This window comes from Lissotriton helveticus, chromosome 12 (genome assembly GCF_964261635.1).
Source record: "Lissotriton helveticus chromosome 12, aLisHel1.1, whole genome shotgun sequence".
Taxonomy (NCBI): Eukaryota; Metazoa; Chordata; class Amphibia; order Caudata; family Salamandridae; genus Lissotriton; species Lissotriton helveticus.
Genome location: NC_136073.1, coordinates 424,887,027 through 424,905,197, shown reverse-complemented (window position 1 = coordinate 424,905,197; position 18,171 = coordinate 424,887,027). Strand labels below are relative to the sequence as shown.

The following is an 18,171-nucleotide window of genomic DNA, read 5'->3' as shown; positions in this document are numbered from 1 at the left end:
GATGTGGGAACCTGGCGGCAAAGTACTGGCATTTGGAGTTTTCTTTTGTGGCAAACAGGTCTACCTCTGGGTGACCCCACTCCTCGAAGAATGGCTGGAGAACTTGGGGGTGAATCTCCCATTTGTGTATTTGTTGGTTGTGCCTGCTGAGCAGGTCGGCAATCTGATTATCCTTCCCTGGAAGGTGTTCTGCGAGGAGAAAAATGTTTTTGGGAATCGCCCACTTCCATATGCTCTGTGCCAGATGGGACAGCTGTGGAGAGTGCGTTCCTCCATGTTTCTGGATATAGTACATTGCGGTCACGTTGTCCGTCCGAATCAACACCGTCTTGTTGTACATGTATTTCTGAAATGCTTTCAGGGCTAGGAATATAGCTAGCAACTCTAGTTGGTTGATATGCAGCTTTTTCTGTTTGTTTGTCCAGAGCCCTTGTACTGTGTATTGAAGGAGATGGGCTCCTCAGCCTGTCAGTGATGCGTCCGCTGTTAGTACTAGTTGTGGAACCGGCTCTTGGAACAGTCGCCCCTTGGAAAGGTTTTGTGGGTTCCACCACTGCAGAGAGTTGTGAGTGAGACTGTCTACCAACACTAGGTCTTTTAGTTGTCCATGAGCCTGGTTCCATTGCCGTGCTAGGCATTCCTGTAATGGGCGCATTTGGAGTCTGGCTTGGGGGACAATGAATATGCAGGAGGCCATCATGCCTATGAGCTGCATGAAGACTTGAGCTGGCAGGGAGTGTTGTGGCAGGAATTTGCGAATGAGTATCTGCATGCTGGCTATCCTTGCTGAGTTTGGATATGCTTTTGCCACTGAGGTATTTATAGTGGCTCCCAGGTATTGCTGTACGTGGGAAGATTACAGATGCGATTTTGTGTAGTTGATCGAAAAGCCTAGGCTGTGTAGCAACTGGATTGTTTGGGACGTGTGTGCTGCACACTCTTGGTACGATTTTGCTTGTATAAGCCAATCGTCCAGGTAAAGGTACACATGGACGTGTTTCCTCCTGAGATGTGCCGCCACTGTCGCTAAGCAGTTTGTAAACACTCTTGGAGCAATGGTAACCCCAAAAGGCAAAACCTTGAATTGGTAGTGTTGACCTTCTATTGTGAACCTGAGGTATTTTCTGTGGGCTCGATGGATGTGTATGTGAAAGTACGCATCTTTGAGGTCCAGTGTTGCTAGGAAGTCTCCTTGCTGTGGAGGGCGCTAGGTGGCGCCGGACCAAGATGGCCGCACTACAGTGAGGCTCTCGCCCAGTTGAGCCTAAACCCCATCCTTCCTTCTATCCTGACCAGCTACACTGCCTCGCACTAAGTGGAATCGGACTCGCCTGGTGGGGAGACGCGCTCCGGTGTCTTTGTCTCCCCTGCTGAGCCTTCAGAGCCGGAGATTCTTGGCCCGTTCCCTGTGAGAGGTGCCTCACGCTCTCCTGACGTGCCGCCCTCCCGGGCACTCCAGATAGGACAGCCCGTGGCTCCGGGGCCTAGACGGCGGTGCACCAGCTACCGAGGGGCGCACTTCCTGCTTTGTTGTCCAGTAACTGAGCGGTGAGACCAGCTTAGCGGAGGGGATAAATATCCGCCTGCCTGAAGGTACGAGCTTTCCCGCCTTCCCCCCTGAGCCCCAGACTCCACTGCACGCTACGGCCTGCCAAGCGCCGTCACTGGGACTGATTGCGGAGTGAGCCCTGGTGTGTGCGTGCTGCCGGCGGTGTCCGACTGCCTCCGTCTAGGATCTCGCCCTTGCAGAGTCGGAGCGCATGTGTGAGCGTTGCCGAGGAAGGATACTGAGCGGAGCCCGTGATGCGAGGGGCCACCCGGCTCTGCCCATTGCTGTAACTCCACGCCGAAGACGAGGGGGGACGTCCCCCTCCCCCCCCCCTGCCTGTCGGCGATTGACCTCCATTTCCCGCCGCCTCCCCTGAGCTGCTGGCCCCCTACTCACTGCACCCTAATAAGAGCGGCTGTGAGGCGAACCCTGGTGTGCGCGCTGATCTGCGGCCGCCCCCCCCGTCCCAGTATCGCGACACAGCTCCGAGACGCATTTGAGGAAGCTGAAGGTGGACTCGCTGAGTGTGACCTGCGCTGTTCCAAGGCGCTTACCTTTACCCAGTGGCGCTATACCGATGACTACATCTGAGCAGTGATCTGCCCCCGTTTCGGCTGCCATCGAGACCGCCTCCGGGGCCATCTTGAATTGTGTCCTGCTACTCGGTGAGGCTGCTCGCTAGGCGGTGTCTCGCTTCTACGTCCCCCCTGCATGCTTGGGTCACATTAGCCACTGCTTCTGGTCAGACGGTGCCAGCTCCATACTCCCCACTGTGTTCTCCGCCCCACTTTTAAGTCTTACCGATATTGCTCGAGGTGCCTGGGGGGGAACTTGGCTGACTGCCTTGCTCACATCCCCGTCACTGGCTTCGCTGGAGACACCATCGGACCTCGATACTTACTTCGCCCTGGCCATTGCATCTCGCCACAGCCGTGCCTTCAGCGGACGCTTGTAGCCTTCTGGATTTGACCGCTTCCCCCCCTCCCCCCTCACGCCTATACTTGACTGTGAACTGGTGTCCTCCTCCGTTGCAGTGACTCAGACACCAAGGCGCGCCATGGGACGCAGCGATGCTCGACAGACGAAAATTCCATTCGAGTCTAAGAAGACCTCCAAGACCACGCCGGAGAGGGGTGATAGCTCTTCGACCTCTGCCCCCCAGGAGGAAGACTGGAAAACGCTCTTGTTGGGCATGAAACAGAGCCTCCTGACTATTGACTCTAAAATTGATACCATCAATACTCGCATGGACAGCGTTGTGGCCAAGCTGGAACATCATGACTCTCGTATAAAGGAGGCTGAGGACAGAATTTCGGGATTGGAGGACGGAGCTACCTCTTCCGATCGTCAGCTCACCCAAATGGATAGGCTGCTTAAAATCATAGCGGACAAGAATGAGGATTTGGAGGCGAGATCGCGCCGGAACAACGTCCGAATTCTAGGCCTTGCGGAGACCACAAACACGGGGAAGATGGAGATCTTCATTGAGAACCTTGTTGTGGAACTGTTTGGAAAGGAATCATTCTCCCCGCACCTTTTTGTCGAGAGGGCCCACAGGTCATTGGCTGCCCCCCCTCCCCCCGGGGCCCCACCGAGGCCCGTCATAGCGCGATTTCTTAATAACAGGGACCGAGATGTTGTGTTACGTCGTGCAAGGGAACTGAAAACAGTACAGTATGAGAACACAACGCTTTCCTTCTTCCCTGACTTCACTGCCACGGTCCAGGAAGCCAGGCGCAAATTCGCAGGAGTCAAAAAGAAACTGCAAACCCAAGAGATCCCCTATGCCATGCTTTACCCGGCCAAACTCAAAATCTCCCACCAGGGCAAACACCATTTTTTTCAAAACCCGCAGCAGGTGGAGGACTTTCTTAAGCAGTGTAAGAGGGATCAGCACAGGGAAGAATCAACTCGTCGACGCTCCAGGTCGCATTCGCCACTATCACAACAGGACTAGCATGTGGCACTGCTGGATGGCCCCTCTGGGTCAACTGTTCCCTGTTCAACTGCTCCGCGTGCCCTGATTCCTGTTTATTACGGTGAGGTCTTTGCATAGTTTCACGTGCTGCTGGTCTAAGTATCTACTGTGTGCTCACTAGACCACCTCCGTCCCGCAGCTCCGACCGGGTTACCCTGGTTGTATGTGGGTGTGAGTAGGGAGGTGGTTGGCTGGGACGGGGCCCCTAGTTCAGTCCCCCAATGGGCATTCCCCATAACCCCTCTCCCCTTCTAAGGGCTGAGGTATATGCAGAAATTTTTTCGATTTTTAGGGCTTGGCCTCCGCCCACGTAAGTGGGAGGAGTTTCGAGATCCTAATGTTAAAGAAAAAAAAAAAGTATCTCCTAGGGCTTTGGCGAGACAAATTCCACACATTCCTTAGTGTGTTATGTCATCTGGCCAGTGATTCGTCTTCGTTGTGGTGTCGTTTTAATAGGCTTGAAGTGATAGGGTAAATGTAGTTTTCGTCCGCCATGTTGGGCATTTTTCGTTCGTGTGCGCGCAAAGAAGTATATTAATTATAATTAGGAGCTGTCAGGGTGCCTCCGTAAGTGAATCCAGATGGCCGGGCGCGTTCACCATTCAGCAGCGCTCAGCGCGCAGCTGCTCCATGCCAGGCCGGGAAAGGGCTTCATTAGTTCAAGAACAAGAGTCTGACGTTCTGTCATGGGCTGTTCTTTTAATCTCAGTTTCATTTTTTTTCTGGAATGGTCCGTGGCCGGTGTGAATGGAATTGTTCTCTCGAGTTTATAATGTGTTTCTTTGCAGCAGCTTTTGTTTTCGGAGCTGAGGTAATGAATAGCAAGCTGGCAGGCAGCGCCTTTTAGAACTGTTTGCTTTCTGGGCAGAGTCCTGCAGTGGTGTTGAACTTCAGCATAGTCTGACAGGCTGCTGTATTGTTTGTATTTTCCCATACCGCCTGCGTCAACTTTTTTCCACACACGAATTTCCAACAGTTTTGTTCTCTCTGAATAATGCGCCTTGTTACTTCCTTCAGACAGCAAGCAGAGTTTTAAAGGAATGATTCAAGGAGCCCGTCAGTTGTTGACACAACGAAAGGTGAGGTAACTGTTTGCTTGCAGTTATGGACCTTCGTTTGGGGTTTTTATTGGTATTGTTTTTCCTAATGGGATTGGTGTTTGCGAGAAAATTGACTGCCCACAGCTGCGCTTGTAAGACGCGCCTGGCAAAGCGTGTCACGAGGGCTGCGTGGGGCTGATACAGATGCTCGCGCCCTATCAACATTGGGGACTGTATATTGACCGTCGTGCTGAAAGGCGGAGCAGCAGAAGTAGATTTCCGTTCTTGACTTAAATTCTATTCTTCCGAGCTCTGGGAGAAACCCCGAATGGAATCTAGGTATCCTGCTAGTTGCAGCGTTTGCGCGATGGCAAAAGAGGAAGTGTGCTAAGTTTTATTGTTTTTATTTTTTATAAAGTAAAGAACATTGGTAGGAAAGTTTGTAGAACTCCCCAAGTCTAGCAACTCGGAACACATACTTTGATTATGTCGTTTTTAGAACAGTCTGACAAAGAATTCATTTCACAACTTGTAAATGCAGTTTGAGAGTTGAGACTGCAGTTTGAGAGTGCAGTTTGAGAGTTGAGAGTGCAGATTGAGAGTGCAGAGTGCAGATTGAGAGTGCAGAGTGCAGATTGAGAGTGCAGAGTGCAGTTTGAGAGTGCAGAGTGCAGTTTGAGAGTGCAGAGTGCAGTTTGAGAGTGCAGAATCAGAGTGCAGTTTGAGAGTGCAGTTTGAGAGTGCAGTTTGAGAGTGCAGTTTGAGAGTGCAGTTTGAGAGTGCAGTTTGAGAGTGCAGTTTGAGAGTGCAGTTTGAGAGCAGTTTGAGAGTGCAGTTTGAGAGTGCAGTTTGAGAGTGCAGTTTGAGAGTGCAGAGTGCAGATTGAGAGTGCAGTTTGAGAGTGCAGTTTGAGAGTGCAGGTTGCAGGTTGAGAGTGCACGTTGAGAGTGCACATTGAGAGTTGAGAGTGCAGTTTGAGAGTTGAGAGTGCAGTTTGAGAGTTGAGAGTGCAGTTTGAGAGTTGAGAGTGCAGTTTCAGAGTTGAGAGTGCAGTTTCAGAGTTGAGAGTGCAGTTACAGAGTGCAGCATGAGAGTTGTGAGTGCAGTTTGAGAGTTGAGAGTGCAGTTTGAGAGTGCAGTTTGAGAGTGCAGTTTGAGAGTGCAGTTTGAGAGTGCAGTTTGAGAGTGGTGTTTGAGAGTGCAGAGTGCAGTTTGAGAGTTGAGAGTGCAGTTTGAGAGTGCAGTTTGAGAGTGCAGTTTGAGAGTGCAGATTGAGAGTGCAGTTTGAGAGTGCAGTTTGAGAGTGCAGTTTGAGAGTGCAGTTCGAGAGTGCAGTTTGAGAGTGCAGTATGAGAGTGCAGTTTGAGAGTGCAGTTTGAGAGTGCAGTTTGAGAGTGCAGAATCAGAGTGCAGAATCAGAGTGCAGAGTGCAGATTGCAGTTTGAGAGTGCAGTTTGAGAGTGCAGTTTGAGAGTGCAGAGTGCAGATTGAGAGTGCAGATTGAGAGTGCAGATTGAGAGTGCAGATTGAGAGTGCATTTTTAGAGTGCAGTTTGAGAGTGCAGAGTGGCAGTGAGTGCAGACTGAGTGCAGAGTGACAGCGAGTGCAGACTGAGTGCAGAGTGACAGTGAGTGCAGAGTGAGTGCAGAGTGAGTGCAGAGTGAGTGCAGAGTGAGTGCAGAGTGGCAGTGAGTGCAGAGTGGCAGTGAGTGCAGAGTGGCAGTGAGTGCAGACTGACAGTGAGTGCAGACTGACAGTGAGTGCAGACTGACAGTGAGTGCAGACTGACAGTGAGTGCAGACTTACAGTGAGTGCAGACTGACAGTGAGTGCAGACTGACAGTGAGTGCAGAGTGACTGTAGAGTGAGTGCAGAGTGAGTGCAGAGTGAGTGCAGAGTGAGTGCAGAGTGAGTGCAGAGTGACAGTGAGTGCAGAGTGGCAGTGAGTGCAGAGTGGCAGTGAGTGCAGAGTGGCAGTGAGTGCAGACTGACAGTGAGTGCAGACTGACAGTGAGTGCAGACTGACAGTGAGTGCAGACTGACAGTGAGTGCAGAGTGACAGTGAGTGCAGAGTGACGGTAGAGTGAGTGCAGACTGACAGTGAGTGCAGAGTGAGTGCAGAGTGAGTGCAGAGTGAGTGCAGAGTGACAGTGAGTGCAGAGTGACAGTGAGTGCAGAGTGACAGTGAGTGCAGAGTGACAGTGAGTGCAGAGTGACAGTGAGTGCAGAGTGACAGTGAGTGCAGAGTGACTGTAGCGTGAGTGCAGAGTGACAGTGAGTGCAGAGTGACAGTGAGTGCAGAGTGAGTGCAGAGTGACAGTGAGTGCAGAGTGAGTGCAGAGTGCAGAGTGAGTGCAGAGTGACAGTGAGTGCAGAGTGACAGTGAGTGCAGAGTGGCAGTGAGTGCAGAGTGACAGTGAGTGCAGAGTGACTGTAGAGTGCAGAGTGACTGTAGAGTGCAGAGTGACAGTGAGTGCAGAGTGACAGTGAGTGCAGAGTGACAGTGAGTGCAGAGTGACAGTGAGTGCAGAGTGACAGTGAGTGCAGAGTGACAGTGAGTGCAGAGTGACTGCAGAGACAGTGTGTCAGGGTGCACATTGTGTGAGTGTGCAGAATGAGTGTGCAGGGTAAACAGTGTGTGACTATGCAGGGTGACATAGGGAGTGTGCGGGTGAGCAGTGTGTGAATGTGTAGGGGCAGTGTGTGAGTGTGCAGAAAACACCACACACACATACACCACACACACATAACGCACACACAAACCACACACCTCAGTCTCTCAACACCACACACTTGTCACCACTCAACACAACACACTCACCACCACACTCACTCCCCAGGCTCACCCCCACAGACTCACCACCATACACTCACCAGCACACAGAAAACAACACACACAACAACACACCCCCAGCCGTCGATGAATGCTTTCACCATGCACAAACACCAACAACCATCATCCATCTGTGCACGCTTTTACCAAGCACACACCCACCAGCCGTCAGTGCACCCTTCCACCAGGCACACACACCTCCAGCCGGCAGTGCACTTTTCCACCAAGCAATCGCAGTATGGTACACTTTACTTTTAAACATATTCATATAAAACACAGCATGCCACCATTGGTAAAATTACAATTCAACCAAGATACTTCCACTACACACCACATGCACACACTCCATAACACATGGCAAAAAGACATTGGCATTTACAATGCCATTAGCTCAAACTCAAATAAATCCGAGCCCGATTGCATTTCTAATGCTTGTTGTTCTTGTTTGGGTTTGGGTCAGGGTGGAAGGGTGGGGAATTAATACACGGCTAGTTAGGGTTGCCGTTGTGGGTGGGTCGACACTCCGATTGTATGCTGTCATGAATGTTGAGCTACGGCTCCGGGGCGGGGATTGGGGTGGCGAGGGAGGGGCGGGAGGGGAATGTTGTTTTCTTGCATTTGTGATTGACGTGATCCATGCAGAGGTACCAATACACTACACATTATTCTGCTTTGTTACATGGGTGACGTAACTGCGCCGCATCCGACGCAGCAGTTCCGCCTGGTGACATGGAACATTCGAGGGCTGAATGACCCGCGGAAGAAGAGACACATTTTGGGATATTTGGATAGGCAAGGGATATCTGTCGCCATGCTTCAGGAAACTCACTTACGGTCTGACAATTACCCTTTGTTTGCATCTAGATGGGCCTCTAGTACGGTGTTCTCCTCGTACTCAAATTATGCTAGGGGAGTGACGATATTGGTTCGAAGAGGGATGCGATTTACACCTGCCGGTACTGAGTCTGACCCGGAGGGGAGGTATTGCATGTTGTGGGGGACACTACACTCACACACTGTCCTTCTTGCTTGTTATTATGGCCCCAACACTGATGACACGTCCACACTCCTAACGTTGTGGGGTAAGATTCAAACGTTGGGCATCGGTCATGTCATTTTGGGAGGCGACTTCAACACGGCAATAGAACCGGTCCGAGATAGGTCCCACCCCCAACCCGCCCACTACACGCAAGCCCAACGTACATTATCTCATCTTATCAAGGAACACCGATACATTGATGCATGGAGGCACCTACACCCCTCTCTCAGACAGTGAACACACCACTCAGCGGTTCATTCCACATGGGCAAGGCTGGACTACGTGTTCTTATCAGCCGGCCTAATACCCTGGCTGGAGGATGCTCTTCTCCTTGCGAGGACGTTCTCGGAACACTCGCCAGTCCTCCTTACATTACGCATTCCCATCGAGGTCTCCCCGTATCTCAGCTGGCGCCTCAATCCCGCTCACCTCACTGACTCGGCGTTCAGGGGGGAGCTCGAACTAGACATACAGGACTTTTTCGAGCGAAATGTGACTTCCGTACCATCTTTCACGACGGTGTGGGAGGCCTTTAAGGTCACTGTCAGAGGTTGGTGTATTGCTAAGGGGGGAGGAGTCCTTAAGTCGCTTCGTGGCGTGCTGCGCAAATTAGAAGCCGAGCTCCGTGTTCTTGAACGCGACGCTACCCGTGATCCGCATGGGCATGCACCTAGGGCCCTCCTCAGGGAGAAGCTCAATGAATATGAGGAAGCGGCTGAAAAGGAATGCAAGTTCCTCGGGAAACCATACACTGCACGCCTGTACGGCGAAGGGGATAGGCCTGGCAAGGCTCTTGCCTTCGCGGTTAGGCCCCAGAAATATTCGAATTATGTCGCGACCCTTCTAGACGAACATCGGGTCCCGCAGAGAGAACTCAAGGAGCAACTGCGTATCCTTACTGCTCACTACTCTTCCCTCTATGCTTCCCATCGGATGTCTCCCATTGACCTGCAGACTTATCTTAACGACACTGCAGTGGCGTGGCTAGGCCCCTCTCAACAGAAGTTTTTACACCATGAACTCGAGCTGGATGAAATAAAAGACGCCATTATGTCTATGAAGTCCGGCAAGGCACCAGGATCGGATGGGCTGCCAATTGACTTTTACAAGGCATATATACATCTGCTCGCTCCTCTACTGAAACGGTTGTACTACTCTGCCCTTGAGGAGGGCGCTTTACCTGCCACTATGCGGGAAGCCCTCGTAGCGTCTTTGCTGAAACCGGGCAAGCCTCCAGAACACTGTGACTCTTATAGGCCGTTGTCCTTACTTAATACTGACGTGAAAATCCTGGCAAAAGTCCTTGCGACGCGTCTTAATTTACTGATGGAACGGTTGGTTTTACCGGACCAAGCTGGGTTTGTCCCCAACAGGGCGACTTCGCACAACCTACGCACCCTTCAAGCTGTCCTGCAGGACATTAACCCTCGCTGCGAGGCGGCCGCCGTTTTCCTTGACGCAACTAAGGCGTTCGACTCTCTAGAGTGGGACTACTTGCTAGCTCTTCTGGAACGGATGGGAATCCCTTTTTCCTTCCTCGATTGGATCCGACTGCTATATAGCAAACCGCAGGCCACGGTACTGCTGAATGGCTCCCGCTCTGCCCCCTTTGTGATCCACAGGGGCACCCGGCAAGGTTGCCCGCTCTCGCCGGTACTTTTCGCGATTGCTATTGAACCCCTGGCGGCCAAACTCCGGCAACACCACAACCACCGTTCCTTAATCTACCCGGAAAGGCAGTTGCTCATTGCATTATATGCGGATGACATGACCTTGTATGTCGATAAACCGCAGGAGAACCTTAACCCTCTACTGCGCGAGATAACCAAATTCGGAGCCATATCCGGGATTCAGATCAACTGGTCGAAATCAGCTCTGTTTCCCCTGACGGATAAGACCGTCCCCTTCCCTCTGGATTACCCTCTGCAGTGGGAGTCTGATGAAATAAAGTACCTAGGCATAATAGTGACTAGAGACCGCGAAGCCCTCATTCGAGCTAACTACGGGAAGGTCATTGACAAGCTGACTGACACCATCACTAAGTGGATCCATCTCCCCCTGTCGATGGCGGGACGTATTTCCCTAATTAAGATGGTGGTCCTCCCCAAGCTCCTTTATTTATTTACTAATATACCTTATAATCCGGGCGCTTACTTCTTTCGCGCCCTTAATTCCCAGCTGACTAGACTAATCTGGGGGGGGCAAGCAGGCTAGGCTCGGCCTCAAGACGCTCATGTTGCCTTATCATCAAGGCGGGTTTGATGTCCCCAATTTTCAGCGCTACTACGACAGTGCCCAAGGACACTTCGCTGTGTACTGGCTCCATCCTCCTCCCTTCATGGCTCACCTGGCAGTGGAGGACGGGTTTATGAGACCGGCTCGGCCATCGGGGTATCTTTACGCACCGACCCGAGCTAAAGAGCGAGACCCTACCACGGTGGATTGCACGGTACAAGCCTGGAATCGCATTGCTGCTCTGATAGGGACTGGGTTCTTATACTCGCCACGTATGCCCCTGGCGTATGATCCCAGGTTGAGCATCGCCTGCGAGGAGATAGGCCGTAAACTACTTACGAAGTGCGCGGCCCATTCTTGGGGGGATCTGTATCTGCAGGGGAAATTCCGCACGGCGGCTCACTTCTTTGGGGAATACACCCCTTCAATCATGGATACCTTCCTCTATACTCGGTTGCGCCAGAACGTCAAGGCAGTCACGCCCAATTTTCCCGATGAACCAGACACTGTAGCGCCTCTACACGCTCTCCTTCAATCTGAACCCCCGAAACACGTGGTATCTATGTTGTACAAACATGCACAAACCCTCCCCTCCCCCCGCTGCTCAAAGCGCGTAGTGACTGGGACGGGGATCTCGACGAGCCATTGTCGGAAGAACAATGGGAAGAATGCTGTTCACACACGAGCACGGTCACGGGGAACGCTCGTCTGCGGCTAGCGCATTTTAAATATTTGCACCGACTCTACCATACCCCTGCCAAACTATTCCGCTTTGGTCTCCGGGATAACGATAGATGCTTGCGTTGTAGGCGCGAGGGTGCGGATTTTTTCCACCTGGCCTGGTCGTGCCCGGCTGTGGCAACGTACTGGGAAGAAATATTCCAGGCAATGTCCGACATGATTGGCGTGGACGTCGCGCCCTGCCCTAGGATCGCTCTGCTGGGCCTGTCGTCTCCAGCGATTAAGGCTCATCGGAAATTCTCTGCGCTGGGCTTCCTCTTAGCCAAACGACATGTGGCATGCCGCTGGGGTAGGGGCCGCGCGCCCAAATTTAAGACGTGGCTGTTAACTATGTTTACATGGCAGGAACATCTACACACATACGCTGATCTACTCCCACAACAGTCACGCCCGAAGGATCTCTGGGGTCCCCTTACCACATATCTCCGTTCCTTGCAAGATGCAGACGCCTCTGAGGCGGATACCAATGAGGACGTAAACTAGACGGGCCTGTTCCTTCTCTGACTCGAGCCCCGATGCCCCGTCGCTGGGAGGCGGTAGAGGCAACCCCCCCACTTGCCCGTGGAGCAGCCCTACTTCTAGACTGCATGGGAGCTTGACACTTTGGCGGGGGACATGGAGAGATAAGCTGAACATACCACTCTAAGGGACTAGATCGTGCACTACATCTGCCATCCCCCCCTTCCCCCCTCTTTTGCCGCTAGCTGGGAAAGTGCCCATCCCTGTAACTGGTTTAACTTTGCCATACACCTGCATGTCACACATTGGCGTTGCACTCTTCACGTCACGAACCTGTGTAGCCTCGATTGGATCATGGACTGTCCCCCTCCCCCTCTCCCCCCCCCCGGTGCAGACCGGTGAGAACATGTGCCTTCACACTTCCGGTCACCACACACACTCTCCTTAATTGCTGGATATCGAGGGTGGGGAAAGTTTCCGTTGACCTTTTTGGTCTGTTTATCTGTTAAATGAAACCTCATGTTGATTATGTAGTATCGTACTCTGCGGACTCACAGGCTGGTTGCAGCAACTATAGACGGGTAACATAGCCTTTAAATCGCGGCCGGCCCATTGGGTTGTAGGCGGCATGCTGTGTCTAAATTGTTATTCCTCTCCTTTGCATCGTTACCCTGCATGACTATTCGAACTGTGATTGCTGCCGGCCTGCAGTAACAGGTTGTAGGCAAGTAGCTGTGTACGCCTGCCTTGTCACCAATAAAGGTTTTTTCAAAAAAAAAAAAAGTCTCCTTGCTGTAGCAACGGGAGCACTTGTTGTAGTGTGATCATGTGGAAGTGCTCCGATAGTATATATTGATTTAGGGGTCTGAGGTCCAATATCGGTCTGAGGGAACCGTCCTTCTTTGGAATAAGGAAGTATAGGGAGTATACTCCTGCCCCTTGTTGGTGGAAAGGGACTTGCTCTATGGCCCCCTTTTCCAGCATGCATTTCACCTCTTGTTGTAGCAGGGTGATGTGTTCTGTGGACATAGGACGATGTCTGGGTGGTATGTTTAGTGGCGTAGAAGTCAGTTCTAGGCAATAACCAGACTGGATAATTTCTTTCACCCACCTGTCCGTGGTAATTGCGTGCCAGACAGGTAGGAACTGCTGTAGTCTGCCTCCGACCGGTGTTAAGTGGTCTGGAGGCAGCGTAATGAAGTCACTGTTTTGTGGAGGTGGAGGCCCTGGTGTTATTGCCTCCACGCCCTCTTCGCTTATTACTGTTACCTCTGTAACCTCGCCTGGTTGTGTTCTTGCTGAAGGAACCTTGTGTGTTACTTTTGTATGAGGCAGATGTTTGCGAAGCATTCCCTTGTGTATTTTCTCTGTATGAGGAGCGTCGAAAGGAGCCCCTATGTTGTAGAAACTGCAATGCACCCATAGATTTTGCGGTTTCTGTGTCTTTTTTCATTTTGTCCAAAATGGTGTCGACAGCAGGGCCAAATAGTAAATCTGGATTGACAGGTTGGTTAAGAATGGTGGACTGCACCTCATTCTTAAAACCTGAAATACGCAGCCATGCATGTCTGCGTAGCAGGACACTAGTATTAATTGACCTAGCTGCGGTGTCTGCAGCGTCAAGCGCACATTTGATGGAGGCATTTGATATGAATTTTCCCTCTTGGATGAGATCATTGGCTTGTGCTTTAAAAGGCTCGGGTAGGTGTTGCATAAGGCTTTCGAGCTGATCATAGTGCGCTCTGTCATAACGAGCCAGTAGGGCTTGTGTATTAGCAATCCTCCTTGAGTTGGAGGCTTGTGCAGCTACCCTTTTGCCTGATGCCTCTAGAATTTTTGACTCTTTGTCAGGGGGAGGTGCTTCCCCTGTTGTCTGAGAGTTGGCTCTTTTTCGTGCGTTAGCAACCACCAGGGAGTCTAGTGGCAACTGGCCCTTGATGTAGGTAGGGTCTGTAGGAGCTGGCCTATACTTTTTGGGATTGATTACCCTTGCCCTGGCTGTATCCTTAAATATGTCAGGTGCGTGTTTTAGAACTCCCTTCAACATGGGAAGCGTTTTGACACTTTTTTCTGCAGTAGTGAAGGTGTAAAACAGGAAGTCTTCTTCCACAGGGTCACTATGTATGTCCACATTGTGGAATTGTGCTGCCCTGTCTATGAGTTGGTTGAAGACTACTGTCTCATCCGTAGGTGACGGCTTAGTAGGATAAGTGGGTACATCAGGTATGGGATGGGTGTCATAAGGTTCTGTTGGGTCTTCCCAAGGTTCCTCTTGGTTAGGATCTTGTGGGAAATCATATTGATTGAGGCTGTGGCTCATACCCTGTGTCCCCCTCATCATCCCCGTGGTGAGAGTGAGGTGGGAGCAAAAGGTGTGGTAGGCATGATAGGTTGAAAAGGGCGCAAGGGTCTTGAGGGAGAAGTCCCCAAGTCCTTTTTCTTCAGTGGAATAGGTGAGTTAGGTTCAAAGTCCAAAGGTCTCTTTTTCCTTTGCAGGATGGTAACTTTACCAGTCTCTGGGTTAATGTATATTTTAGCTTGGTCGTCTGATGGATCTGGGTGGAATAGTTCTTCCTCTACAGTCCTGGGTTTAGTGTTAGACATTTTCGGGTCGGTAAGACTTTCGGAGTTTTGTTGGACTTTTTCGGCTCGGGCCCTGATGTCGGGTCGACCGGAACTTTCAGGTCGACACGTTTTTTGTGCTCCGTAGGTTTTTTTGGATGAGTGTCTTTCACCGAGTTGATGTTCTTTTTTGGATCGACTGGTGTCTTTGGAGCCGTTATCTTTGGCTGGATAGGTTTTTCCGGCTTTGACACTGGTTTCGGTACGGCACCAGTTGCCGGGTCGACGGTTTTCGGAACAGCAGGCTTGTTCGGGTCGGCGACCTTCTTCGGTTCGGAGCCCTTTGGCTGTGTGCCTTTGTTCGGGTCGACCAATTTTTTGGGGTCGACGGTTTTTGGCTGAACGGCCTTTGTGGGGTCAACAGTCTTCTTTGGCTCGACGCTCTTTGGCTGTGCGGCCTTTTTTGGATCGACACCCTTCAGGTCGGTGACCTTCTTTGGCTCTGGAACCTTCTTCGGAACGATGGTACTGGGCCCTGGGCTTTCTGAAGGTTTCGGTTTCGATTTCGGAGCCGAGCCGATCTTGGCTAAGGCCTTTGGGCGATGCCTCGACCGGAGCCTTTGGTAACGGGTTAATTGGTGTCGGGGGTAGTGTACTCACGATTTGCCCCGACGGGATTTTGTCGTCGGAGTCAGAGTAGTCCTCGACGGTGATGATTTCTAGGTCCGAGCCTGGGGCGTCCTGTAGATCCTGGTCATCATCGAAGATGTTGTCCGGTTCCGGTGCCTGTCGCTGCATTTCTTGCCTAGCAGCCCGTCGGTTTCGTATCGTTTTTTTGGATCGAAACTGGGCGCAGGCTGGGCAGGTTTCTTCCCTATGGTCTGGGGAAAGGCACTTGTTGCATACTGAGTGTTTATCAGTATGAGGGAACTTGGAGTGGCATTGTGGGCACCTTTTAAACGGGCTTCTTTCCATCGACGGTCGGCTCACGTGTCGTCGAAAAGGCCCAACGGCCCGCGTCTACGACCGATTCAAAATGGAAGTTTTGATCGAGTAGAGAGGTACCGAACGAGAACAATACCGATGAAGTTGAAGGCCTTTGGCCTTTAGAAAAGTTTTGTTTTCGATTCCAAGTTGGAGAATAGGAGTTTGCATCCGAACCCAATGGCAGAAAAAAACAATCTGAGGATGGAGAAGATGCCCATGCGCACTGTAGTCCAGGGGAGGAGTCACCTATCTCGTGATACTTCGAAGACTCTTCCAAGACAATAAAGTGCAATCATCCGGACCCAACACTAGGCGGCAATCTATGCACAGATATGAATTCAGCAGCCCACATGCCTCGAACAGTATATTTTGATACCTGTTGGTTCTAAAATAAAACAATATCTTTTGATATAAAAACAATTGGCCTAGAGGGGTTCTTGAGTGTGTGAAACCTTTTGCTGACTGAGTGTGTACAACAAATGCTTTACACTGTCCTCTGATACTGCATTACTGCTCGACCAAGCTACCACTATAGAGAGTAAGGTCAGCCCTGACTTTAACCTCTGTTATACCTCTGGGGTTTGTGGACTCTATACACACTGTACCTTACTTTGGTCCAGTATATATAGAGCCACTTTCTTACAACTACATACAGTCTGAAGGTGCCACCAATATTAGGGCCAAGGGGAGTGGCCCTGCCCTGTCTGTCGCTGACGGGCGCACCACCTGGCGCACTCTCTCCCTCGTCATCGGCTCCCAGCTACTTGGAATGCTGGGAGCTGTAGTCCTGCTCACCCCTCCTACTGGCAAGTGTGGAGGCAGTATCTGGCGGTTTTGGCAGCTGGTGTAGAGGGAGTCCCAGTTCTTATTAGTTCCTGGCACCTCCTCTTAGTATCTGGGTCTCCTTTCCCTTACCCCCAGCGATGGCCTTCTGGGTCCAGCTGAGCCCGCACACACTCCGGGCCTCTCTCCCCCCATGGCCTCATGGAGTACCGCTTCCTGCCGCTCTGCTCGGCTCCCAACCTCTGCACCTCCCCCCCTGTGATGACCGGGGTGGGGGATACACGAAAAGGACAAGGAGAGAGTCCCAATCTCACCCGGCTGTCCTCACTTCGTCAGTGTGCAGCTCGCACTCGCCTCTATCTTGCTCTGCTTCTCTGCCCCTCTCGCTCCTCCGGGCGTGCATACACCAGCGATCCCCTCCCTCTCAGGCTCTGATCAGGGCCGTTCCATCCGCTCCATTAGGTCTCTAGAGGTTGCTCCCTAAGAGTCTGCATTTTCCAGAGCTGGGCGCACTCCCAGCAGGAAACCAAGTCACTCCACCTGTCCAGAAGGTCTTATGTCCCAACCCGGGAAAGGTGGGGGGCTAAGGGGGCTTGGCACCTCCAATAGGCGACAATGCTGCGGCGTCCACGGCCATCGCAGCTCTGGCCAGCGGCTCTGATGCAGCGGGAAGCACCCTCTGGTCCCCCGTACACACCTCAGATGTAAGCCTTCATGGGTTCCAGAGTAGCGTGCTACTCGCCCAAAAAATGCTTCAACATCTCGTCAGGGGTAGTAAGCACTATATAAATGCAATTTCAATACATTACAATACAATACCATGACACTTCATTTCGGTGGAAGTCACACACACAGTAATGAAACAGCATGAATTTGTAATACGTCCTGATATTGATTTATTACCATATCTTCTTACTGCACCAATTTAAAACTATTGATAGAAAACAACCATGAGCCTTACCTGATGTGGAGGAAAGGTCATTATGCAAAGTAAGACTGCCAAGGCCACTTCATTCATGAACTGGAGTCTGTTGCAAAATCGATAAGACTCACCTTATCAAAATGTTGCTGAAGATTGTGCTTCATTTGTGCTCTCTCTGGAGTCTCCATGCCAGAACCTGTGCCCAGGCAACGTGTTAATGTCCCTATCTCTTGGCCTGCATCCTCCCCGAGGAATATTCTCTCATCTAAATTGCCAACAGAAAGCACATACTCTTCGTATACCTTATTGATGGATTTCCTAAAGTGAAGGTAAGACACAGGATGATGTAATGATGATCAGAAAGCTATACTTCTGTGGGCAAAAAGCAATCAAAATGTATTTAATTAGCCACAATTTAAGAACAGAAAAAATAACTAATGTGACAATGTTAAGAGGGAACTAAGAAGCAGATGGTTAATGAAACAGGAAAAGCAAAAGAAAATAAACCTGAAGTGGAAGAGTGGAGGGGAATCAAATTGAGGACGAGGAGAGAGAGGGTGTGTGTGAGAGACAGAGCGAGAGAGAGAATGAGAGACAGGAAGAGAAGCTTTTCGAACAATATTAAGTCAATCAACACAATGTCATTTATTTATGCATTTTCATATAGCGTGGACTTTACCCGAAGGTGTCAGAGCGCTTCACAATAGGAACAGAACTGATACATGAGAACATTACAAGTGAAAAAATTACAAAAGCAAACGTTGCGTTACATGAGGCAAAAGTGACAATCGTGAGCAAACAAAATACAAGAGGTAGCAAACGGTGCATTACAGGAGGAAAAAGTGGCATGTGTGCAGGTTACAAGAGCGTACAAAGTACAAGTAGAGGTATAATACTGCAATAAATGGAGGACACTCAAACACAAGAACAAACGTTACGTAGGCAATGGTGGCACTTGTGCAAGTATCGAAAGCAAACAAAATGTAAGAGGTAGCAAACAGTGTGTTACAAGAGAAAAGTGACGTGTGCATGTTACAAAAGAGT

The 18,171-nt window shown here is 50.9% G+C and overlaps 1 protein-coding gene across 1 annotated transcript in view; it reads right to left on the bottom strand.

Moving 5' to 3' along the window:
- The window catches only part of RBL2 (RB transcriptional corepressor like 2), an 817,437-nt gene that overhangs the window by 520,890 nt on the left and 278,376 nt on the right, over nucleotides 1–18,171 (bottom strand). The window contains exon 8 of the mRNA XM_078670248.1: nucleotides 17,259–17,445. Within this exon, the coding sequence (XP_078526374.1) occupies nucleotides 17,259–17,445 (187 nt within the window). The remainder of the gene's footprint in view (nucleotides 1–17,258; nucleotides 17,446–18,171) is intronic.